At 36.2% G+C, this 27,083-nt stretch overlaps 1 protein-coding gene across 1 annotated transcript in view; it reads right to left on the reverse strand.

The window, feature by feature from the left end:
* The window catches only part of eva1a (eva-1 homolog A (C. elegans)), a 93,876-nt gene that overhangs the window by 58,836 nt on the left and 7,957 nt on the right, over positions 1-27,083 (reverse strand). The window contains exons 2-4 of the mRNA XM_015369831.1: positions 7,561-7,784; positions 5,433-5,556; positions 1,926-2,078 (exon numbers count right to left, since the gene is read on the reverse strand). Coding sequence (XP_015225317.1) covers positions 1,926-2,078; positions 5,433-5,556; positions 7,561-7,784 — 501 coding nt within the window. The remainder of the gene's footprint in view (positions 1-1,925; positions 2,079-5,432; positions 5,557-7,560; positions 7,785-27,083) is intronic.

Consider the following 27,083-nt stretch of genomic DNA (forward strand, 5'->3'; position numbering starts at 1 on the left):
AATACCAGAGAAAAGCTAGCAGAGCTACTCCAAAGTGCAGCCACCTGCAGCACATTTCTAGACAAAGTCCTTTAATGATGGATTGAATAGTAGCAAACATTTTCTTATTGAGAACTGGTGGGATGAATTACACATAAAAGAGAAAAATTATGGGCAATGTATCCATTTTCCTACTGTTTTTTTTTTGTTTGTTTTTTTGGAAATACACTACTCAAAAAAATTAAAGGAACACTTTGTAATCAGAGTATTGCATCAAGTTAATTAAACTTCTTCTTGGTGTTAATTGAAATTGTTGAAATTAACAACAGGTGCACTAGAGGGGCAACAACGAGATGACCATCAAAACAGGAATAGTTTTACAGGTGGAGGCCACTGACATTTTTCCCCCTCCTCATCTTTTCTGACTTTTTTTCACCAGTTTTGCATTTGGCTAGACTCTAGCCAACAGTAGTGACAGTGACTCTAGCCGCTAGAGTCACTGTCACTACTGTTAGCATGAGGCGCTAGCTGGACCCTACAGAGGTTGCACAGGCAGTCCAACTCCTCCAGGATGGCACATCAATACGTGCCATTGCCAGAGGGTTTACTGTGTCTCCCATCACAATCAATGTCGTGTGTATGTCTTTGAATTCAGCCCTCTGTAGGTTGAATATTTTCATTTCCATCAAATGATGTGGCATCCTTTTGTTTCCTAACACATCACCCAGTCCATATCAGTATATCATAATGTTTTTTTCCCCCATTGAGATCTGATGTGTTTTCAAAGTGTTCCTTTAATTCTTTCGAGCAGTGTATTTAATATAAGAGCAGGTCTGGCTGATGCATTGATTTCATAATTAAAAAATTAATAATAATTTATTCATAGGTAAGAAATTATTTAACAAGAGCAGTTTTTCTCAAATCGTTCTAAAGGCATAGTGATCTCATTGTTTTGGTACTTTAAATATAAAGAAGGTGATTAAAAAAACATGGTCTTTTATTGTCCTTTTTTATATATCAATTTGAAATTTTGGTAATACTACCTGATCTAAAACTTAAAAAAAAAATATTAATTCACTGTCAGCTTGTGAAATGACAATGTTGCATCTTTTAATGCAGTTTATGCCAGAATTTTTTTTTTTTTTTTTTTATGTTAGAACTAACTGTAAATTGAGTGATTTTGTGTGAAGTCACCAATATCATCTCTGAACTTAACAGTCTGTTTGGGCTTTTTCCTGTTGCACAAAGCATTTCCATGAGCAAAACACATATAAGAGAAATTCTATTCTGTCAGTGATCTTTTCGCAGATGGACAATAAGACAGGGAATCATAACCTTACACACAAATCAAAAATGACAAAATAAATCTGTCTAAATCTAAATCTAATCTAAACATCAACAAATTACCAAAACTGTCATAACAGTGAGCATTTTTAGAGGAATTGTAAATTATGTTAAATTTGAACATTCTTATTAGAAACTATCATTTCTATGGCAGGCTCTATATTCTAAAGTTTCAAACACCAAAATGAAAATTAACCTATTCTTTAACAATGTTTTGTCTAACAGAAATGTATTAGTGATGAAAGTAAAGACAAAAAAAAACAATATTGTGAATACTACTGTTACACTGTATTTTGTAACAGTATAAAGAACATATCTAAATTCTAAGATTTTCATCAAGAAGATTTTGAAATGTGTTGTTTTCTGTAAAAATTAAAAGAAAAAAACACTTACAGATATTATATTATTATTATTATCAAATTATTGACTGAAAAATTTGTAATAAGCAAAGAAGCACTCAGTTTTGTCAGCACAACTTGGAACTTAGCCTTGTAAGCTAAATCACAGCAACGAAAAGCATCAGCTTTAACAACCATAACAGTGTGTAAAGGAAACTTCCAAATGACCTGAAAGACGACACTGATAATAATAAATTGTCTCACCTACAGATGGGGCCCTGCTGTAGTGGGGGGGGCACTCCAGTGTGCCAAGCTGAGTTCGACCAAACATGGCAGAATAAACAGAGATCTGCATACCCTGCTTGCAGTTGAGCCTCATCTGCTCCTCTTCACAGACAACCTTACTTTTATATTCATCTGTGAAAAAGAAAAATACATTTTAACAGACAAGTTAACAACCAAATACTCAATATATATACTTTATATATATAAAATGAAACTGCATTTCTAGTTTTTTCACATGTTGAGCATAGCTTCTGATAATTGATAACAGATTTTTATTTCTAGAGAAAAAAGAGACAAAAGAAAATTATTGAGTGAGCGTGCAGAGTCATGCTGAGGCATTCCTCAAACACATCTAGCCAAAGTGACCTGTGACAGCAAGGAGCAGGTCCACTGGCCTGTAAATCAAAACACAACAGCAAACCCTTTCCTTCCATGTGGGGAGTGGAACAGGAATGTCGACGAAAGAGGGCAGACAAAATGGACAGGATATTTCCTGGAGATGGATTCACACTCTCTTTCTCTCCTTCTGTTTTTCTTCCCTCGCAGTACTCTCCATTAGACTTTCCTTTCAGAGGCAGTGACACCTACATGTCACACCTCACCAACGCCCCATGTGGCCTTTCTTTCTTCCACAGAAAAGCCATTGGTTAAGTGACACCAAACAAAGGGCTGTTGATTAGCACTGGCGTCCGGTAGAGAAAGAAAAAGTGGAGGGACTAGGAGGATCAGTGGATTATTGCTCACTTGTGGTCACTCTAGCGAGAAGTTTTACACAGCTCAGTGCAGCTTGGCTCAGCACAGCCCTCAAATTTGAATGGAGGCTGAAATCTGGGTGGGATTACTGCACTGTTGGAACTCACCTCTGAAGTGCTCCTCTTAACCTGCTGGTTCAGATGAGGAGGAGCAAAGGATGAAAGGAAAGTCACACAGAGGCTTTCTTTATTGTTAAAATAAGAAATCTTAACAGATACAGAAAAATTAGTTTAAATGAAGTGGATTTACAATCTACCCTTCAAAATCTAAAGAGTATGGCGCAAATTTGTGCATATGTGAAATACTATTTGTATTTCACAATAAAAAGCTAACTGTATGGCACATCTAGAGACAGATTATTATCCCACATTTCCCTAAACAAAACTTTATGCTTAAACCGGGCGTACACTGTGCGATTTTCAGGGCGATTTTCCAGCGAGAATTTTTCGATCGGGCCGACTTTCAGCCTGTTCATGCGTTGTGTAGTGTACAGGGGGTAACGAGGGTAACAATCAGGAATCGTGAGGTCGGGAGAAAATCAAACATGATTGATTTTCTCCCGAACGTCGTGGGCAAATCACTCAGTGGGCATGTGCAAACAAGGATTCTTCTTCTTCCTCTCAGATGAAAACACACTGTACGACGAAACCCTGCGGTTTTGTCGTACAGTGTGAGCTGCAGGTGCATGCAACGACTGAAAAAAATCACACAGTGTATGCCCGGCTTTAGTCAATTTGGATGAAGACTATCACCACAAATTCCTAATTAGATCTAAGTCTGATATTTGACTCTTCCGTTCTGACACAAGCAATTCCATCTTAGCTCCAGCTTGTCCTGTGGAAAGGTAAGCTTTTGAAGCTGTCTCACATCACTTGTAGCCTCCAACATGTTTTCTTTAAGGAATTAAATTAACTTACTAATCCAATTCCCAATCATCCAATCCACCGTCTAAAGAGAAACATAAACACAGCATGATATGCTTTGTGAGGTTGAGATGTGATGTAAGATTGCTCCAGGGATTTTTGGCTCTTCTGTTGACTCTCTAACCAGTGGGACATGCCCAGAAGAACTCCAGAGGTATTTTGGAGGTTTTTCTGTTCAGATGCTTGAACCATCTCATTTGACGAGCTCTTGATAGACCCCACCCCAACCCTCCAACCTATCATTCTTTTAGTTTTTCTTTTAAAAACAGGCATTGATGTGTTTTGGAATGATGCTGCCACCTGAGGCCAAAGCACATACCTGCAGCACTCTTCTGCTCGTTCTCGTAGCTTTGCCTCGTACTTTGTTTTCACCTTACATGGCGTTGACATTAGTGTCTGAGTTGAGCTGACAATCCACAAAATCCATCTTCAATATAATGCTTAGATTTCTTTCTAGGTTGGATCCATATAACATGGACTTTACATCCCCAGAACAGTGCGGGGATTTCTGACCCGAAGTAAACTCAGGAAAATAGGCTAAAGGCTTATAGATGCATTGGCACTAAACTACTGAGGAGTCAGTCTGTTCATCAAATTATGTTTTAGTCATAAAGGGTCAAACAAAAAGGCTATTCTACTGATATTTTTCAGTAAAAACTTACATAATAGTCCCATTCACAGTACCCTCTGAAAACTGATCTGCGCCGAGTTTGGACCGAGCTTGGATCAGTTAACAACATCGATGCTTGGTTCCTTACGACCGTTTTCACATCACCCTAGCACGGTTCCTAGCCTCCTAGTGACAATCTACGGTACTACTGCTCTCTAGAGGGAATCAAGCAAATCACCATGGCAGCACCAATAACATTCAGGAAGTTTGGTTATAGTTGGGATATTTCATTTTTGCGAAGAGTCAGGTAAATAAGGCAGCCTTTGGTGAATTTACTTGACAGAGTCGGCTTTTGGGAAGCGGATACGACAAACGATTCTCTAATCAGGACATGCAGACGCTGAAAACAATGTAAGGTTCATCACATTGCTAAGCAGAATCATTACTGGAAATTGTGTCGCAAGGCAGGCAAGGTAGTGTTTTTATAACTGTCTGAAAGTTCATGATTATGGAGGCTGACTGTAAGGAGATGACGTGGTCTGCTCATGCGTTCTCTGTTATCTGAGAACCAAGCCAGAACTGAACCCCGCCAAGCCCTACTGATGAACTAATACCAGTTCTGTTTTGTCTGGCACGGTCCAGCTCAGTTTTGCATGCCATTTACACTCAACATTTATCTCGGTTACTTTGGTCTGACCAATTTCTGCAGGGTTTCAAAAGGGTAGTGTAAATGGGGCTAATGTCTCTTTAAATAACCACAAATTAATATTGGTTCTTTTGCCTAATTCCTGTAGTTCCTAAACTTAAACTGCAAAGGTCTTAGCTTTATTTTACACACTAAATTTAACATAATCATGCAATGCACTGTACCAGTTTTTTTGTTAAAAGGTTGTGTGTAGCAATGTCTTTGGTGATTTGGGGTTTTGTCATACTCATACAGTTCAAAAGGTTTTAAAGTACAAAACTATGAACTGTTTTTTTTACTCTTTAACTATAACCTACATGTAATTTTCTTTTCCACTCTACAATTGTGCGCTCCATAGTGGTGATCTATTACTTAAAGTCCCAATTAAATAAAGTGTAAAAAACTTTAAAGATTAAAACTAATGCTTAAAGTTCCTATATATAGAGGTGTCTAAAAAAAGGTCTAAGAGACATAGAGAAGGACAAAGACTTCAGAGACGGTGATGATAGACTTACTAGGTCTGCATTTGTACCAGACAATGAGGTATTTACTCCTTTCAGGACACTGGTCCGTTCCAAACACACGGCTGTTGACAAGGACTTGACAGCTCCTTCTGTCTTGGCACTCATCCAGCATTTTCTAAAGACGGAGAGAGTGACACAGAGCAGGAGAAGACCAAAGATGGCTTTAGAGGGAGAACAATAAACAAAATTATGGTGAAATGTGGAGCTTGCAAACCAAACCCAACTTCAAACAGGTTGGTATAATAAAGGTAAGCAGGAATTTTTGGAAGCTCCACTCCTCTATTTTGTTGACATTGTTCTTTTTCTCTGGCTTCATAATATTTTAGCCTACTGCAACCCAACTGAAAACATTTAGCGGTATAATACAAAGGAACCCCAAAAACTGAGTTTTTTATTTTAAAATCAGACTCTTTACTAAATTCCTGTAAATTGTAACTCAAATTATTCATAACTTTATAATATTTATACAGGTCCACTTGATTTATGTTTCCTTTTAATATTCTTAGAGTGTCATGGACTTTTATGATTTGGGGAAGATGTTTTTGAAGGTCTCACCTGAATAAAAACATACTAATAAGCTGTTAAAGTTAAACAGCTGCTTCAGATTTAAAGCGGGCAATATAGAACTAGATAAATTGGACTAATCCCAACTCAAGGGGAAATATGGTTGCATTCCAATTTTGCATTAACCCTTTAATTTTCAAGTGATTGTTAGTTAATCAAAAATCAAATCTTGAAAACAGGAATGACCCATTTTGTAAAATTCTAACTTTAGAGATCATAACATTACAGTCTGTGTATCACAGACATTTTTATTTCTCCCTTACTTTCCTCCTTGTGCGAGATGGCAGTATAAAGTTAGGTGTGCATCTACAATGAATGTATATTATGTAGGTTATGGTTATTATTTTTCGTTTATTTATAATTCTTTTTAGTTAAAAGGGTATTTAAATATAATGTAGACTGCACCATAGTGGAATAACGGTAGTGCAAAAAAACCTAAAGCCTTATTCTTTTTATCACATAACCACAAGTGGCTGGATAGCAAACCTAATAAATAAATCACAGGACAGAAATGCAACCTTTAGCTAGGGAAAACTAAACCTCTACACAGATTACAAAAGCATAGCTGTAGTTAAATATAATGGTGCTAAACTGTAATATCAGTGATGCAGCATATTGGTGTATAACCAAAAAGGTTAAAGATGATTTTAGCATCTTTGGAAGGTTTTACTAATAACAAAACTAAATCAAAAATTGGAAAGAATATTGTCAATTATGATATTAAGATTAAGTTATAGAACTAAAATTTACAGCAATAGATGTTTATAGATTTTTCAGCTGTGTAAATTTAATTGTGAAAAATGTTATTAATATATATTCCATGATAGTAAATATACTTTTTAATAAAAGGGGGAAATATTACCTCCTATTGGGCCAACCATAAACTCAACATTTTATAAACAGACATTTTCACAATGAAGCCAACAATCCTGCAGTTAATAACTGGTGGTACAGAGGGATTCCCCAGTAATGTTCATGTGGGTGGCATATCAGTCAGTCAATGTTTCACTTCCATACAAAGCAGCCTCTGTGTCTGTGCATTCATGTCTAACTGATCAATAGTAGAAATGGAGGGTGTTTGACTCTAAATGGCCGGGCCAACCAAGAATGAAGCTAACAGCTGAATGACTACAAAACAAATGTGTTTGTGTCTGTGTTGCAAAGTGAGGCATTCAGTCCCACCGCATCCTAATTTGGGAAAGGATGCTGAAGCGTAAACTCCATGAAATTGCATTGTGCCATGGGAATACACAAACCCCTTTCAATTTAAAGTGGGTAATTTGCCGGAAAACTCCCCAACAAAGCGTTATATAATCAGTGGTTCTACAAAAATTAACCCTTGGCCAATTTGACCGCCATATGGGACACATTCTGCCACATCAATTCTAAGAAAAATGTGTCTGTTTATGTTTTAAAAGAGGGAGAAAAGGATATGCACTGTCAAAGACAGAATTAAATTCTGACAGAAAAATAGGGGAGTCACTTGAATAGAGTGACTGAATTTAGGCTGTACTAAAGCTTAACAACAATTGTGATTTTTTTATTGGTCACTTACCTGAAGCGCAGTGGAGACTGAACAGTATCTATCATTCTCCTGGGAGCGATAGGGGCTCAGGAGTGCCTGGTAGGTTGGAGGGCACTGTTTCGGATCAGAAGGACCTTTTCTACCATAGAAAGCTGATTGAACAGTAATGGTGGTGCGAGGTGGGCAGCGAACAGACAGTAATTCTCCGTCACAGGCCTGCTCAGTGTAGTTCCTTAACACTTTGGACAGGTAGCCTTTAAAACACAAAAATACAAGTACAGCAAAACGTTACATTAGGTACAGCAAAGTTTTTGTTGAATTTTCTCTAATATCCTTGGGGAGTGTTGGCCTAGTGGGTTAGAGCAGTGCACTTGTGCTCTGAGAAGGTTGCAAGTACCTGGTTTGATCCCCACAGCCTCCACTATGGGTTCCTGAGCAAATCTCTTAACCCCTGATTGCGCCACACAATGGCAGCCCACCGCTCCCCAAGGGGATGAGTCAAATGCAGAGAATGAATTTCCCCATTGTGAGACAATAAAGGGATTTACATTTACAAATATAATTTTAAACACCCGCAGTCATTCAAGTAGGGAGAAGCTTATAAAGAACCAAAAAAAACATTTTCAGCTAATGAAATGGTTTGTATACTCTATCATCATTTTGACATTTATAGGTTAGATGAACTGATCTGATACCTGGATCAGATATCAACTCCAATATTGACCAATCAATGGGATACCGGGATTTGAGATCGGATATTGGAGATCTAATCAAGTCCACTTTACATGGAACTGTTATTTATTTCTTTTTGCTACTTATTTTTCAACTTATTTGTATCCTTTGTCACATTTTTCATTTTAACAATAATTGTATCAAGGCTAAAGCCTTCATTCACATGGCGAGATATATGGTTAATCCATTCAACAGTTGAATCAGATAAGATCATCAATCAGATTGGATCGGGGGAAAAAAGGGTAGGTGCATCGCTTCTATGACAATGACAAAGAACATGCTCTCGCTGAAACAAAAAAATAACTTTTTGGCTGAAAAGCAAAAAAAGCAACAAAAAAAAAGATTTGTGGGAAAGTAGCAGATCACGTAAGACCCAATTCCAGCTATAAAGCATGGTGGCTGCAGGATCATGCTATGGGAATGGCCTTTTTTTTCAGGTAAAAGGAACAGTAGTTATTGTTCAAATTAAAAACGTACAGACAGAGATAAAAAACATAAACATAGGCTGCATAGTGAAATTTGAGTTGCAATACACCTTAAAAATGAAAGCAAACATAAACGTACAGCCAGAGCTACAGAGGAATAGTTTAAATCACAGCATATCAAAATGTTGGAATGGCCCAATGAAGGTCACCGAAGATCTAGCTGGTAATGTGTGGCAAAACTTGATGAGGGACATTAATTTACAATTTTCTGATGGGTTAAATAGAGCGTGACTAAAAAATAGGTTAAATTTCTATTCTCTAGAAGTGAAAAGTACAGAAGTTGAGGTATACCTTAAAGTACTTTTAGCTGCACTGCAAAATAAACTACGTGTGAATTTAGATAATCCCTCCCTCCATCCATCCATTTTCCATCACGCTTATCCCAGGCGGGGATGCGAGGGGTAATTTAAATAATCATTGATGGAAAAAAAGAATTTTCTTAACAGCAGAAGCTTAATTTTATTGCACATTTGGCAAAAAGTCAATGCATGCAAACTTACATAAACTTAAAAAGTGAACACTGTGTGATTCAATTATAGCTATTTACTCAGCAGTGGAAAAAAAAAAAAGAACACACTCAAACAATGTTTCCAAACACACAAAAGTTAACTCTTGAAAACACATACATTGGCCCCTTATCACCATGGCCACAGTTAAAAGGAGGAAGGGAAACGGGACAGACAGGAAGGTTTCAAAAGGTCACCCTGTCTTTAAATAGAAACACTCTTCAAATGATAATTTTCACAAACTAGCAGATATCCTGTTAAAAAAAACAATTAGTTCACCTCTTCTCTATCTTTCATGTAACACTTTTATTTTAGAGTTATTTGAGAAAATACCAGCCATCTTACTAAGAGCTAAAACCCAAATAAACAACACTACCTGCCTTACATGTGATATTTTAATACTTGTATAACAAAGTCATTGCAGGTATTTATATGATGAAAATTACCCCGTTGGTCTGAACTTACAAGCTGTCTGAGCAGCACTCACGAGGCTTTGGCATTTCATCAAGACATCATTACTAAAGTTCTGATTGTTTTAATTATGTGGGCCTTGCTGCCCCCCCCACCCCCACATACACAATCCCCATCTCCCACATGCACACACCCCCTGTCTGCTTTGCTTGCCACATTCCACACAGTAGAGAGGGAACTTGGCATTCCCCCTGGCAGCAGGACCACACACACACACACACACACACACACAGGCATACGCACACATTCAATACAAAACGTCAACACAAACAATGTGGTCAGGACAAGCCTGTTTGGCTCCTGAAAACGGGACCTTTGGTTATGGTGTAACAGTATCGCATTATGTGAAGCTGGTTCTTGGCAGAGTCCCCGTCGTGCTATAACAGACCATTTGGGTAACCAAGGAAACAGACAGGGTTAGGAAGGCGGTAAAACAGACTTGGCTTAAGATAGCTTAGAAAAATTGCCATTTGGAGGTTTCTTCAAAGACACGTCCTTGTGCAACAGCTTCTTTCCTATAAACACTGCGATACTCCTTACTCCACCCTACAAAAGGGGCAGGGAGGAAAAAAACAGATTATCTCACACAAACCCTCAGGTGATTTCTTAAGAATCCAAGTTGTCTCTCCCTTCTGGTTCTTTGGGTACATCCCTATTGTTCCACTTCCTTCTACCTGTTGAATGAGTCCTACTTTAAAGGCTAACAAATCTGGCAGCCCTGTGGAGAGAGCTCAGCCAAAGACAGGTGTCCCTCAAAGGCAGACAGCTTAACAATACTGGAGGACCCCCCCCCCCCCTTATTTTTTTTCTTTTCATGCAACTCCAATCTACTTCTTTAACTAGATCTCTGCCCTTTCCCCACAACAAAAGCTGCCCGCACTATTTTGTCTACTGGTTCGTTTGTTCAGTCATTAATAGACATAAGGCTGTAGTCAGGATGCTGCTCTTGTACAAACAAACAGGTCACTTTTGTCCTGGACAGGCACCACTTGGATCTATTATAAATACGAACATGAAGAAGCACCTGGCTTTTATATTAAAGGCCCAATAGAGACGGGATATTTTCCTTTCTCATAATTAAACCTGTCAGTCAGTTGTTCAGGTCACAGACCGTATAACTAGAGTAAAAGCTTCTCGTTTGTGGTCATGTGAGGACTCTTAAGCCTGACCCATTGGGGGAGAAGGTCAGGTATGATTGAGATTAGAGACAAGTTACTCTGTTGTGTCAACAAGACAGAGAATGAACATGCTGTGAGAGGTTTACCTTTTTAAATCACAGCTTGCACATTTCCCTCAACTTGTACCCTTTTCTGCAATGCTACCTGTCTCATCTTTCAGGTCAGCAGAGCTCTGGCTAATTTACTCCTTGGTCCAATAAGTTCAGAAGACTCACAGTTTTTCATAATGAGTCTGTCAACAACAAATACATGTGGTGTCAATGAACGAGCTTTCAGATTGGCGGGCTCCTCAACACATTAACAAAACAGTAGGTACAACTGGCATGTTGTTAGAGTATTAGTTTATTACAGAATCTAATTAAAATGCTTAGAACTTTGCCTCAGTTTGATGTGTAAGGTGAAGCTTTTTGCCACTGGCAGGAAAGTATAAATTAGCAGAATATTAACAGATGAAAGCTTAGCATAACACCACAAAAGTTGATATTAACATTCATGTTTAGAGAGGTTCCAGAAATTACAAGATATTACAGATGAAGTCCAAGTACAGTAACCTTGCGATGTAAGCTGCATTGTCACAACATCTGAGTATTCAGTCTCACAATAAATCCATCTTGAACGACTCCCGCTAATACGCCCGTCTTGTAACAAGCAGCGAGTTGAACCAATGACATGTCAGCAGGGATTTTAGGGGCGGGGCATGTAGGAATGCCGACAGTCAGAAGGGCCTTGCCGGGGCATTACAAACATTGCTACGCTGGAGGACTCAACCGTTGATAATGCAATTTACTCGGTTTTAGCTGAAATAGAGACAATTTCTCAGTTAAAAAAGGAGCAAAGAGAAGCACTTTGTCCATCTGTAGATGAGAAAGACGTCTGTGCCTTTCTTCCAAAAGGAGTCTGCTAGTTGTGAAAACAATCAACGTCACAATCAATGCTACGATTAGCTGAAAGCATATAATGGAAGATGGGTACCAGCTGGCACATCACCCAATAAGCTCAAAGCATTGTATTACACCTCCTTCCTTTTCAAAACAGACCGAATGGCAGCCATCTATGCTGTTTCTAGAACTGCAAATATATATATATATATATATATATATATATATATATATATATATATATATATATATATATATATATATATATATATATATATATATATATAATATGTAAAAGCTCAATTGTTTATATATATATATATAAACTATTGATTTTTTTTAATTCATAGTTATGCACAAAGTGGTGCTTGACAACCTCTTAAAAGTTTAAAGAAATTTCATTAAAATTTATGATTGCAGTAAGTTTAAGGCTAACTACTACTTTAGCAAGGTACATCATATCAGTAACATATAAACTTATAAAAGCCAAGCAATTTTGCTGGAGTAACAGAAACCAAAGTCTAATTTGCATTTAGGTTTCTTTTACATTTAAGCATTTGCAGTTATGAATTCATTGGGAATATTTTACAAAAATTCAAGTTATTTAAAAAAGGAACGTTCCAAGACAATATGCTGCAGGCTCTCTGTGGGAGAAAGACTTTTCTGATCAAGAAGGAAGAATATCCACTCAGGCATGTAGATGACTATTTAGTAGCTGAGTTTAAAACATTAAGATGCTACAAGAATAAACAAAATATTTCCCTATAGGAACAGAAAATGACAAAACTTTTAAAACTGCAAGCCATCTTTTATATGATATGCTAAGGTCTGCATGTAAGAGCTGCCTTTAAGTCTGAAGGTAATTACTTTTTTTTGTTTTTGTTTTAGGCACTGAAAAAAGCTTTAATATGCTGGTGGATAAAAACATGTCACTCACCGCCCAGGCCTCAGATGAATATTCCCTCAATAAAGAAATCAAATAGAAATTAAGACCAGAATTCATATAGTTAGAATTGCAATTACATGATGTCAAATGATAGTGACAAGTCACTGTTTCTCTACAGATGGCAAGTACATTGCGCAAATCAACAAATGTTTAAACACAACAACATATTCAAAAACACACCATTTTGAAACACACATTAGAAAAACAATACTTTCAAAAATGCAACAACATATTCAGAAAAGGTTGTGTTTCTGAATATGTTGTTGTGTTTTTGAAAATGTTGCATTACTGTATTTTTGAATACCCTACGTTATGCATTTTTATTTTTTTTTTGCTTCTGGTTAAATTTGTTCGAGTGTTTTGCACTTTAGGGCCACTGTAGTGCTCACTGTAAAGCTCTTCAGATGGGAGTCTAAAAAATTGCATTCCTCAAATAAACGACATTCTTCTCCTTACAATAAATTAGTCTTGCCCATATAGTCATGCCTTGGATTAGCCTACTTTCTAGTTAATCACACTATGGGGTAAAGCAAGAGCATGGGGGGCATTCTGCAAAAGTGGATACATTTTCATGCTTGTGGTGAATCCTACTTGAATATGCATGCGAAAATAGGCAGCATCTTGAAATTGCTCCGCTTTCTAAAGATTTGATTGAACCAAACCATATTTTAAAGTTCAACAATAATGTTCAGAAACCTGCAATGTGTTCTTGTGGCTTTGCTTAAAAATGAGAGCAATAGGAGAAAACGATGTCTCAAATCTTCTTCACTAAATGTCAATAATACTGTAGATGGTTGCACATCTTTTACACGCCTGGTGATTAAAAGAAACCACCTGTTTGACCCTATCGAGAATGGAATGTGGTTTTTGGGCTGTGTGAAAAAGAGACCAAACTCCAATCCTAAAGGGCCAGAATCCTGCAGGTATTAGATTTGTCCCCTCAAACACAAGCACAGGAAAGTAGAGTAACATTGCAATTAATTAAAAAGAAACTAGCTAAACTACCCAAATGCTTTGCTGTGTTTTAACAAAGACAAAGGGGCAGAGGATAAAAAACCAAAGAGCCAACAGTTAATATTTTTGACCTTGAGGAAAAGAGGCATTCATATTCTTTGAACTAGAAAGGATATGTGGAAATATGTTGTGTAAAATGTTCTCGGCTGAAAAATGGAATCTTGTTTTTAACTCTAACTTAAAGACCAACATTTACCAAAGCTATATTCTATTAACTTTTCCAGATAGTAAAGCGTAAAGTGAGATTTAAAAGAAGGAACTCATCAGGCTTTCCAAAATAGTTTGTCCAAAAAAAAGACTGTAATATTTATATTTGATCAAATATTTATATGTCATATCATTTGGGAGACTATAACATGTTAACAATAAACCCAAAAACATCAACTGTTGGTGGTGAAAATACAAAAAAAAAAAAATAAAAAACAAATGTGCCTTTAACAAAAAATTAATAAATACAATTCCATGATTCTAATGGTTTACATATAAATAGTTGTCTAATTTTAATATTTGAGACATATCATATTGTGCATTTATACCAAAGCTAAAGATGCATCAAAGCCTAGCACAAGAAAACATAAGGGGCAGCACAAGCCATAAATCATACTGCCACTCTCATATGCAGATATTTTATCTCTCACACGTATTTGATCTCTCCTATACTTATATTATATCACTCAAATACATCTATTTTTTTTATCTTTTCATACATAAATGTCTCACCATCTTTTTTTTTCTCAAATTAAAAAAAACATTAATGAGTTTGAGTATGAATAATTGAACAATGACTATGTATCTGTTGAGAGTAAAAATATATTACAGTTTTGAACCAGCATCATGAGGGTCGAAAACCTGGAGAAACAAAGTAGTTGCAATGAAACATCAGAATTGAGTGTTTTAGATGTTTTTTTTCTACATAGAAATGGCTTCACAGGGTTCAGTCAGGAATCTAATTTTTATTGCAAAACACAAGGAACAAGTTTTCTTAGAAATTTTCATATTTTCTTATTTTAAAATATCATTGAGAATACATAACTGTCTTTTAGTCTGTTGTCATTATGCCCCTGTGTAATATGGTAATTGACGATGTTCTTGTAGTAACCCAACATGAGTCATCACTTTCAATGGTATTTAATAGCAAGAATCATGATGTTTTGAAACCAGTTTTAAGTTAACAGTACAAATGATTTTAGTACAAAAGCCCACTTTTACTATTTTGCTAAATATTTGAGTCTAATATTGACATTTAACATTACATTTAGTTTTGGTTAGACATAATAAAACTCAGCTTCATGGAAGCTGAATTTGGATAAAACCTGTAGTTAAATATTTCAGATTATGGCATACCAGTATCTTTAGAAAATGTAGAGTTTCACTTGAATGGTGGAGTATTCTACATGACTCTGTTTTCCAATTATTTGACTGCTGTGAGACCAGAGCCTAGGCAGTGGGAGTCATTAAAACTGGAGACACAAACACCCTTTTTGCGCAAACCCATGCTCCCTGTGAGCCAACACAGACAGCCAAGCACATACTCTCATAAATAAACCAACAGCGTTAAACAGAAGCAATCAAACATCAACTAACTGTGCATAAATCACTTCTAAACTTGCCTCTGCCCCCAGTTCTCCTCAAAACAGCTTTTTTTTTCATGAGGTATGAAAGAAAGAGAGGTAGTTAGTAAGGCTTAAAAACACTGAGGTCTGTATGAGACTTAAAATCATTGAATCAGGAGTAAAAGTACTTTTTAATAATCAGTAAGTTTAAAACATTAAATAATCAACAGGAGATGTTAAGCAAAACTGTCGACCCTTCTGTTGCTATTCATAAAACCATGTACAGTAGTCAATAAACCTGCAAAGATTATGTTATGATTACTAATTTTTAAACCATTGTAAAGGTTTACAAGGAAGGAAATGTCCATTTACTGTCTGAAAAGCTGTACTAAACGGAATTTTGTTTTTTATACGCTCTGTGTGTACAAAATGACAATAAAAGTTATTTACCGTAAGTCTAAGGCTTACTGAATTTTAATTGGTGTAAAATAATACATTGCCAGTCTAGGGTTGGGACGAAGTTACTGTCCAAAATTTTTACTGTATCTATAGTTCCACCCTCCTAATTTTCTATTATGTGGTGGGAATCCCAGGATTGTTCTGAGAAGCATGTACAGATCGTGTAATTAAAAGCCATGCCACTCTAGACCACCTCAGCAATCATTGCATAAGCCTCTATGTTTTTCCATTATACACATTAGCAATCCTAACAAACAATAAGGGAAATTCCACTTGTAGCACTGTTGTCTGAACTCCCCTTAGGGGTAAATAGGTATAAAACATCTGCTGGCTTACAGATGTCATCACAGCTTGACAGTGGCTGCAAAGTCTCCCTCAGGGAATACTTAAGTACTGGTCCCACCCAAGCCCTCTCACGACCTCTTTTAGCACGTGCTTTTCCTGGTGACCTCAGAGGGCAAAAGGGTAATCAAGAGAGGGGACGTATTGCTCCAAGTTTCTGAACATGTGTGTTGTGGGTTTCTTATCATTGGTGGGTGGTGGACTGGAAGATGAAGGGTGAATAGGGAGGGGCAGAAAGGTTTCGAGAACACCCCTGCTGATCATGGCTGTGTCCATGTCCAGACGCCCACAGACAGAGTCTGACTGAGGGAAACACACAGAGATTGAGAGGAGGACCAAGAGGAAGACACATATGTCATTTTAATGGTCACTTTTATAGCCTGGGAGAAGTGGGTGGAGGCCAAACTGTCCATTATTAACTGGTGCTTGAGCTTTTATTGCTGCAAAGTAAGCAACAGATGGAGTCTTCCTTAATCATTCAAAATGGATCGAATTTAAGAGTCACAGGACAAAAGTTCTGTCCCATAAATGTAAACCTCGTAAATATTTATGAGAAAATGTCTTGAACTTTTTACTAAAAACAATATTGATCCATCCATCCATCCATCCATCCATCCATCCATCCATCCATCCATCCATCCATCCATCCATCCATCCATCCATCCATCCATCCATCCATACTTATTTTGCAGTATTGTGCCTAACACTATTTATAATTGGGTAAGAATTAAGATATATATATATCAAAATACATAATCTTCAGATGATCTTGAGAATAAACAAATGATCCCTTATTTAGCAGAAACAATACAATTTACCTATCCAAGTTATTCATAGTCCCAGTGCACTGACCCCTTCGATTTTTGTACTACTTAAGAATGAACCTGCCAACAGCAGGATGGCTTGCCTCTAGAAAATTGTGAAAAGAGGATGAGAGATGTAGTTTTAGCAAAAAAAAGAGGTTTTGGAGTGCATCAAGAAGCTTCAGTATTCAAGGGTATTAACATGCTTTGATAACAAGAAACAGAGTAAATCTTAAGAAACAGAAAGTATTTGAAGTTTGGAAGTCAGATAAATGTTAGCAAACCCTTTTTCCTGTGTCTTAAGTGAAATCCTTAGGGGAAGGCCCTTTTTCTATATCTTCACAAGGAACCCGAAAGTATACTTTATCAGTCTCGCGATTTGATCAGTTAGAAAACGCACACAAAAAGGCATATTCAAGTGATGATTTAACGCTCGCTAAACATGCAGCTCTAGTCAACAACTCGCTTGGCAGACCACAACTTTATGAGACACATAAGTAATGAGGCAGAAGGGACATCAATTTCAAGCCAAGACATTTAGTCATTCACCCAATTAGTGCTAAAGGTGGCAAGCTGCATCTTAGCCCCAGCTGCCTTGGGACATTACTGACAGAAGTAAGGGTCCCACACAGTCAGTGGGGGAGGCTGCTGAGGTCTGTAAAGATTAAATGGGAGCTCCAACCATCAGACTATTGGAAATAAGATGAATCATTGCCTCCTCGGGCTTGTTTTAGCCCCTGTTAAAACAAATGTATTGATATTACTGTTTCTCTGAAGTAAGCAGCTTGATTGTAGATTGTACAGAGTAACTTGTCTCTATTAGAGCCATATTGCTCTAATATTTACGATATAAGTGTTAAAACTCATAAAGTCAAATTTCATATTTTTAAAAAGTTGTGGCCAAAACAATTAACTAAAATTCCCCTCAGATGCAGTGTTTGTGAATATGCACATTTTCAGACTACAAAACTGCCTGAAAAGATTTGTGATCATTTCTCATTTTCTTCAAATTTGTGTTTTCAGACATGAAGCATAATAGTTCTGCTGAGGTACACTCTACCTGCAAATACAGGACCCAACTCGAACCAATGATTTAACTCCCAAAGAATGAAGTTGTTTTTATCTAACCTGCCAAAATGTCAATTGGGATGGGATTAAAGGTTTTGGGAGGTGGCCCAACAAAAACATAATTTTTCAATGACCATGGACAAATTCATGTCCATGCTGCTAAAAGTGTGTTGAAAATGCAACCTGTTTGCCTGATATGCATTTTAACCCTTATGGCTGATGTATCCATGCATTTTTTAATTGAAAAAGCTTCCTGGATGGGAAGCCAAATGTCTTCAAACTTGGAAACAAAGTCCAGTGGATTGTTTTTAGTTTTTATTTACTTTTTTGGAATGACTATGACCTGGACGGCTGGGAATCCTCACCAACATATCAAAGCGTTATATTCAAGATGGAGATGTGGACATTCAGAAGTAAACAGGATCCAGCTCAATTCAGACACCAATGGGAACTCCACGTAAGGTCAAAAAAGTAAAACAAACAAAACCTTGTCTAGTACAAGCGAGCTATGAAAATGAGCAAAAGACTGCTGCAGTTCTGCGTTTTTTCCACAGGTGGCAGTATCAATAGAAAACTTTGCAATGCCTCTTTAAGCCAGAAGTTGACAAATATACTTAAAACTAAGAGGAAGGCAAAAACCATCCAAAGAGGGATGATACTGCTCATGGAACATCAATCTTGGAAAAGGAAGCATAACAGAACAGCTTCCCAGAACAAAAGCCGTATTTCCATAGTCTTCAGGTCAAATGTAAATTCACAAGAGGGAGAAGCTCATGTTGATTCGTCCAAAACATATAAGATAAACAGAGAAACTACTGAGAAAAATCATAGAGACCTATCAGAACAAGAACCTTTTCCAGAGATTTAAAAAAAAAAGTTTTGGAAAGCCCAGTTTAACGGCTATTTAACTACTTTTAATGTATGCTGGTTAAGATTCTCAGTAACCCAGGTCACAGACATTCCAAAAAAAGAAAATTAAAAACAATCCACTGGACTTTTTTTCCAAGTTTGAAGACGTTTTGCTTCCCATCGAGGAAGCTTTTTCAATTCAAAATGTCAGGAATAGCGATGAGTTTGAGGTTTTATAAAATCACACGTCACCTATCAATCAGTCAATCTTAAATTTAAATACAGGCATTGTAAAGACTGCGTTTTATAAAATGATTGTTATTTATTTCTATATTTCAGTCGATGATAAAATTTTGTTTGGGAAAAACTTGATATTTTTTGTTAAGCAGTGAAACATGCAAAAAAAATCAAAATAGTAGAACCAGAACCAGACTGTCTTTGAAGGAGCCTGCTCTTTAAGGTTTTTTTGTTGTTGTTATTCCCATTTTTTAAACCTGCAGTGAGACAATTACGTATCCTCTTCCCATGCAGTGATTGGCTGCATGGCCACTATGCTAGCCAATCACAACAATGTGCTGATGACCGAGCAGGTGTTTGAGTAGACATGTTTTATTCCATTTATATTGAGGTGACTACATTTTTGACCTTTAAGAATTAAATGTCAACTGAATTTAAAGTTGGATTTACAAGTTGAATTCCAACTTTAATTTCAACCTTCAGTGTATAAGACACAATGTTTCAGTGCCACCTATATGCACGAAATAACAGTATTTTTTTATTTCTTATGAATTGTTGTAACCTCTGCTACAGCTGACATAAACAAACCGTAAAGAATATGTGGAACCATAAGTGGGAAACTTTGATTATGTCACTCCGACTTTACAGTTTGTCTCTGACTCTTCCGTTTCTTGAGAGGTTCATCCTTATGTGAAATATTTAAATGCTTCATAATCATTTGGCAAAGAAAATTGTTTTAAACTGAGAAATTAGCTTGATAGGTCAGAAATAATCCACTTTCTTTACCCATATATTTACCTTCAAAAAATTCACTCTGTTTTTCAGTAAAACATGAGCGCTTACTCCATACTTTTCTGTTACCAATTAGTGGCCCCACTTCCACTGAAAATATGCTTGTTAGAGCAGTCTCAAAAATGCCTTATTAATTATATTTTTATGGTAGGGTCGTCTCAACAGGCTCTGTTTTGAGTCGGAAAATGTATTTTTAAAATTGTCAATTAAATGAATATTTACAGGATTTGATCAATGCTTTCAAAATATGTACTTTTTTAGCTCTAAAACATTTGCTTGATAAGCACTCAAGTTGTCTGACTTGTGTTGCAACATCATTATGACAAAAATGTTTTTGCAGCAGGTATAAAGCCTGCCAACCTTACTTATTAGCTTTCTCTTCTCATACCTGAGCTGTCCAGACGGGCTGGCTTGGTACATATTAGCTGTGATTTTGGAAGAAGGTTGCTGAAGTGTGCTCTAATGAACATAGTCAGTCTATAACAAGTTGGGGGGGGGGTACACAACGCCTACTTGTTCAGACTGGTCCTTCTGCTTCTCTATCTCTCTTTTATTTAGCCTCAAGGAGTTTAATCAAATTAGAACTACTTTGTTATCATTTACGTTATTAAAACATAAGACAGTGGAAATACTTGGTTCAAAAGAAAATAATAATGTTAGATGCAGGCGGACACATTGATGTCTAAACCCAAACATAAATCAGCACCAAGGAAACATGGTACGATGCAGAAAGGAGGAGGAGGGACACAGAAGCATGGCTGACATTCTAATAGAACCAGAAAAAGGTATGTGCACATTTTTCTTCATGTGTTTGTAGGATTGTCACTGTATCTAATATGAGTTTCCTTCTATAACTATAGGACAGTGAGAGCTAAGCTAATCACTGGTTGTGTACATAAAATGCTTAGTTCTGTTTCATTACATCTATCATATATTCCGCAACTGATGACAACACATCTCTCTTGCAAATCAGACCACCAATCTCAAAGAGACTACCTGTCTAAATAAAAGTAAATAACACTTGGTTTTGTGATTGCAGCTGCAGACGTCACAATTTGTCTAATTCAACTTTGTGCTCACAAGATGAAGGCAAATAACGCCTGCTGAAAACATGAAAAATGAGACAGCATTCTTTGCTAATCTTTCAATTGTTGACTAAACAGAGGCAGCCAAGATGTAAAGATATTTTCTCAGCACAGCTGTGATCTCTACACAGGAATATTCCTCACGTTTCCCAGTGTTGTTTTTGGAGTGTCTAACCGCCTCCAACTTCATATTGAAGAGGGCAAGTGCAAACATACACCAGTGATGTATATATACATTTTTGTAGGTAAGTGGTTTCAAAGAATCAGACCTGCTCTTCTTCACTCTCCACAATAACAGTCATTACTAAAAAAAAAAAAAAAAAATCCATCCAACTCAACACTTGGTTAGGCAGTTTGGGTGGTTTTATGTATTGAAAGCCGTCTATGCAAAATAATGATTATCACATTAAAGCCTAGTTTTGGGACACTCGTCTAGAAATAAGAGCTGATTTAAAAAAACAGTGCTTCGCTGCTGATAGTAAAACCTCAGTCTCAGCACATTTGAGTCATTTCAGAAGCAACCCAGATTAGCTCAAAATGAGACAATGGTTAAATAAAGTCACACCTCTAACTAAAATATAGAGCCTTTTCTCTTTACAGTCAACAAGGTGATAGTAGTGAATCGCCTTTTAGTAAAACGCTGTGGTGCAAAACAGCTGTTTTCCTGATTTAGCTCATGGGAAGTATAAGAGTTTTAAAATCTGTCACTCAAGAGTCATTTAAACAATAAAATGGACTAAAGAAATTCAATGACAAACAAGAAAACTGCGTCTCTCCAGGTCCCTTCAAAATTACCTGACTGGACTATTGTCCAGAACAGGGCCACATGACTCTAAACTATTAGCACTAGAACCACTGATCATTTTGCTTATTTATTAATCTGTCGATCACTTTTTTTGGTTAATCGATTAAAAATCGATAGCAGAAGGTCCCTGAAAGAAGATCTTTTAACTCAAACTTTTCCACTTGAGGAGTTCTAGATAGAAGATATTGACAAACGTTTTTTATCTTAAATACAAAATGTTAATATATTTTTTCATAATCTTGGTATAATTACTGCTCTAAGTGGGTTTATCTGCCAGTTAAAGGCATGTTTTAGAGTCTCTATACTCCAGTTATTTTGATTTATCAATTTCAAAATTAGTTAAAGATTATATTTCAATAATCAATTAATCCAATTACTTTTCCACACTAATTAGTACTATAAAGACATTTTTAGGTTTCTCAAAAATGGGACTAAGAAGTTTTATTTAACTGGGGAACATCTTATTTAATTAATTAACATAGTCCAAAAAAACCCATAACTAGTGCAAATATTAAATACATATTATTGTTATCAGAGTTAAATCTTGAATATGAGCATACTTTTATTAAAAAGAATGACTATATATTTGAACAAAATAACAATGTACAAACAATATTAATGTGATAGATTGTTGCCATTTTTTAACTATCTCAGGTTATAGAAGGTGACCTTAAAAAAAAAATAAAATCTGCTTTTTCCTATGTAGTCTAAATTGACATATTTAATCTCCCTGACATCCAATTCTAGGAAGTTCCTTATGACAGTTCCTACGCCTGACAGAAACTATAGGTTAAACAGGTATGGGCGACTAAAGTCCTCGAGGGCTGGAGTTGCCCATCCCTGCTGTACAGTATCTGTAAAGTAGAATTAGTGTAGAACCTTGCCTTTTGTGTTTGTTTTTTTAAAAGATCTCAACTTGGATAATTACATGTTTAATTCCTAAATCCATTGTCTATCCTATCTTTGATTTATCTGGTCTATATTTAAAGTTATGTAATTATCCTAAAGTTTATTCTAAATAAACCCAGAGTAATCTCCAGTAATCTCCAAATTCTTATTCTCTTATCTTTAAAATTGATTTTGAGATTATGAGACTGAACGGCTTTCTGAAGAGACACGAGGTTTACTAAGCTAAAAGCTACTGGTATGACACCTGCCTTTTAGGAGTGACAGCGAGAGCAAAAAAGTGGTATCTGGCATGCCACTATGACAGATGGCATAAGCCACTTCATAAATGTCATATACAAGTTTTACCACATGTCATAAAAGTAAGCTGAATGTAATATTCTTGTTTTATTGACTCTGGATGTTTTGTGGTAGTGTGTTAATCGAGGATTTTGCAGATTGCAAAAAAAAAAAAATGAAAAATCTGAATTGGAATGACCAGCCGGCTGGATAAAAATCCAAGCCTCTGAATCACAGAAGAAAACAAATTGAAGGCCTTGGAATGTCCTTTACAGTAATTTAACCTGAATCCTGTTGAGATGATGTGGCATGACCTTTAAAAGTCTGATTAAGGTTTCAGGGTCTTGCTCAGGGACCCAGATTGGCAGTCTGTCGGAGTGGGGCTTGAACACAGGACCTCTGGGACCCAAGCACGATGCTCTAACCACTAGACCTCAAGGCCACAATTATGTCAGGGAACAAGCAACATGTCAGCTATATACTACTCTAATCCAATGAAGCTTCTCCCATAGCTTCACCTATTTGCAATGCTAAAAAATGACTGCTTTTCCAATACATTGCACTTTACTTCTTCAGTACTATACTAAGTTCACTTGTACAGTATACTGTTATTTCTGTTATATCTTTAAAGAAATACTGGAAGTCACAATTTTTTTGCATATTGGTTTAACTCCTGTTTTATTCTATCCATCCATCAATTTTCTGACACGCTTGCGAGGTTGCGAGGGGTGCTGGTGCCTATCTCCAGCAGCCATTGGGCGAGAGGCAGGGTACACCCTGAACAGGTCTAGGGTTAGACCTAGAGTTTGATTCTATTAGAAAGTCAATTATAAATTTGTTGAACTGCTTAAAAATCCTCATTTACTCCTTCATTTATCTTTTAGCAAACTAAATCCTTTTAATGTGTATAAACATCAAATTCTAAGATATCTAGCTAGCTTTATTGTCTTTTTTATCATAAACAATAAACATAATCACATCTATGTCAATATACTGCATTAGAGTATAGATTCACTTCCACACACACCAAAATGGTGTAAATTAGTATACACTGTTTTCATATAAAAAAAAGTGTCCCTGTAAAGCAAAGTTTTTATCTTCTCTCATATAATAACTCAAACTATCAGTACTCACAAACAAGTTCTGAGAACTTTTTTAGCCACCAGCACCTGTGCACTACTACAATGCACCCATAACATTAACCTATTTGGTTTCAAATGTTTAAATAACCTTTTATGTAATTTTGTTGGTCCATGAATTAGAACAACAACGATAGCATACCTTTGGACAGGAGCGTATATGAAATATTGTAATTTTCGATGAAAGGGAAGTTAAGTCTAATGGGATTTTAGTACTGAACTCAAAGGCAAGGCAAGGGAAGTTTATGTGTATAGCACAATTCAGTACCGCAAGGATTCAAAGTGCTTTACATTAATTAAAAATAAACTAGAAGAATAAACAACATATTGCAATCTATCCTTACAAAATGCAAATGCCATAGTAAAAACATTTGTTTGGAGAAGTTCCCACTCGATTTGTTGCCTGCTTCTAATGTTTTTTTCTTTTCTAACATTGCTAAATATGGTTCATGGACTTCTCTTTGGCAGCATTAAAAGTACAGTGTATTGACATACATCTAGTCTATAGACCTGATGTTTAAACAATCCAAATAGTAGTACAAAAAAAAGAGAATAAAAAATACATATAGAATAAAAAATACATGTACAATAAGAAATCTTATTATGGTTGATCTACAAAGATTAAGATTGTCCATAAAAGGAAGACAAAATTCTTGGCCACGAGTCATAAAATAATGATAACATGAGAAAATAATATTTCGCACTCTACATAAGTTTCCCAAAGTGTTACAAACAGAAGTAAAAGGAAAAAAATGAAAATAACAAAAGTTTAATTTAAAAAGTCAAGCTTCAATCATACAACCTAGAAAGCTATCTTTGTTGTGTCCCATGACACCCTTCTGCAGCGAACCATCCACTCATCACAGCACTCACCTGACCAAAAATGTATAATAATGCAATAAAACATAACTGTACTTCATGCAGAGCCAGAAAAATATCAAAAAATATCCCTACATACCTTCAGGTTTCCCCTAAATGTTCCTTTACAAGAGTGATCTCTTGTACTTTTTATATCATTGCACCACTTAAGTTCAGGCATGATGTGTTCCTTCCAGTCTAACTGTATATAGAATTGTTTACCACTGTGAGACATCTTTTTTCCAACTAATATGTAACTATTTTAATTTTTGACAGTTTAAACATGTCCACATGTGAGCTGAGTCTCTCCATCGTATGTCATTGCACCAAAGTGTCTTTTAAGGTTGCAAGGACTACAGACATTTCTTTAACAACTCTGCTCCTGACTCTAAAATGTGCTATATACAAATGCAAAAATAGCAGCCACAATCTATTTCAGAGTGAGAAATCACTTGTGAATTGTAAGTACCATAAATCAGATCAGCTTGGTTTTTAGAATATAAGCACCTTGCGTGAAAATCAGATCTGTATTTGCAAACACGTCATGTTTTAAGTGTATTAAAACACTTATCATGTCCTATCTGCTCTATTTAGGTGTTTGCATGTTTCTTTATGGCTTTGAGCCCAATGCACTGGGAGTGCAGTGTACTCCCATCTCTATGAGAGAAATTGTTTTCTTCAGGCACTTGTATAATCTTTTTTTGAAACAGTTAAATCTTTGAAACTTTCCCAGCAGTTACAGGACAAATGACATTTAAGTAGCTTAGAATAGTGCCAGCCTTGTGTGGTTTTGGCTAAGTCAACATTAGCCCAGTATGACCTTTTCTTCAGGTTTTAGGATGACCGATTCACTCAACTGCCCACACGCTACACATCATAGATAAGCTATCACTGCTTAAATGATGACCCTCTGCTTAGCCTCTAGGAACCACATTTGTTGTCAACGCCCAGCAGGTAATTCCTTTTTTAATTTTATTTCCAAATATATACATTTAAGAAGGAGAAATAGATTGCTTCACACTTTCCGAACGCCCTCACTTGGCAGCCGTTTCCACTACGTCTTTGTTAATTGCTGAATGATGGAGGGATATCTTTCTGATTCTGAAATAGGTTTAGCTTCCTGTAGTAAACACTCATGTCTCGTCAGTAACAGCACTTTGTTGTTCCACCAGCATGATGTCAAGCTTTGCTTTATGTGTGTGTTTGTATACGCTTATTGTATCCTGAGGGAGGAACTTACAAATCTGTCAACACTACGGTGTTGTATCAGGCCAAACTTCCTCTTGAAATAACACACAGACACCTCACAGCCTGCACCTAGTGGAGACAGAAGTTGTCTATTACGTCCCTGAGCTGTTTCCATTGAAATTATGTTTAGCATCATTTGTTTCCACACATTTTTTTTGTGTCAAAAAATGACTTGAATATGTGAAGTGTCCTTTACTACTCAATACCTATTTAACTAGAATTTGTCAGCTTTAGATGTTTTTTTCTCCCCCTGAAAAACTATATAACTATTAAAGAATGAAAACAAAATTTACCTACTGTATGAGAAAGAGTGATTGGTCCATTCACTAAAAGGTCATTAAACCTTCCCTTTATCAATCATGTGTCATTTACTGTTTCTGATAACTAAACTTTTTTTTTTACATTGCTGCTGAAAATGTTTTCTATGCTGTTATTTGAAGAATCGCTTTCCTATCACTTTGGAGGGTTTTAAAGCCTGGTTTAGGCTGTTATTACAAGCCATCTTCCCCAGATTAAAGTCAAGACTACAGATTAAACCAAACAGTTTTTTCTTCCTTTTTTTTTTTTTTTTTTACGGCTGATGCCGACAATTATTATGACATCTGCTTATGGGGGCTGGATTTTGAAGTTTTTGTTTTTTCTTCCTCCATTTATGATAAAATCTACACATTAATAATAAGAAATTTACACAAGTCTATCAAATAAGCTTACAAATATTAACAAAACAAACAAAGCAATAGATAGAAAATGGATGAAGCAGCAAATAATGTGCTTTATGTGATCTAAAGGCATGTCTGCTAAAAGAACAAACAAATCATAAAACATCTTCAAAACTTAGAGGGAAGTTTAAAAAATGTAAATTAGATATTTTAACATCCATTGAAGCAAATTAGTAATGCGGTGATGTGTTGACATTACAC

Source organism: Cyprinodon variegatus, unplaced genomic scaffold (assembly GCF_000732505.1).
Source record: "Cyprinodon variegatus isolate N-32 unplaced genomic scaffold, C_variegatus-1.0 Scaffold38, whole genome shotgun sequence".
NCBI classification, from domain to species: domain Eukaryota; kingdom Metazoa; phylum Chordata; class Actinopteri; order Cyprinodontiformes; family Cyprinodontidae; genus Cyprinodon; species Cyprinodon variegatus.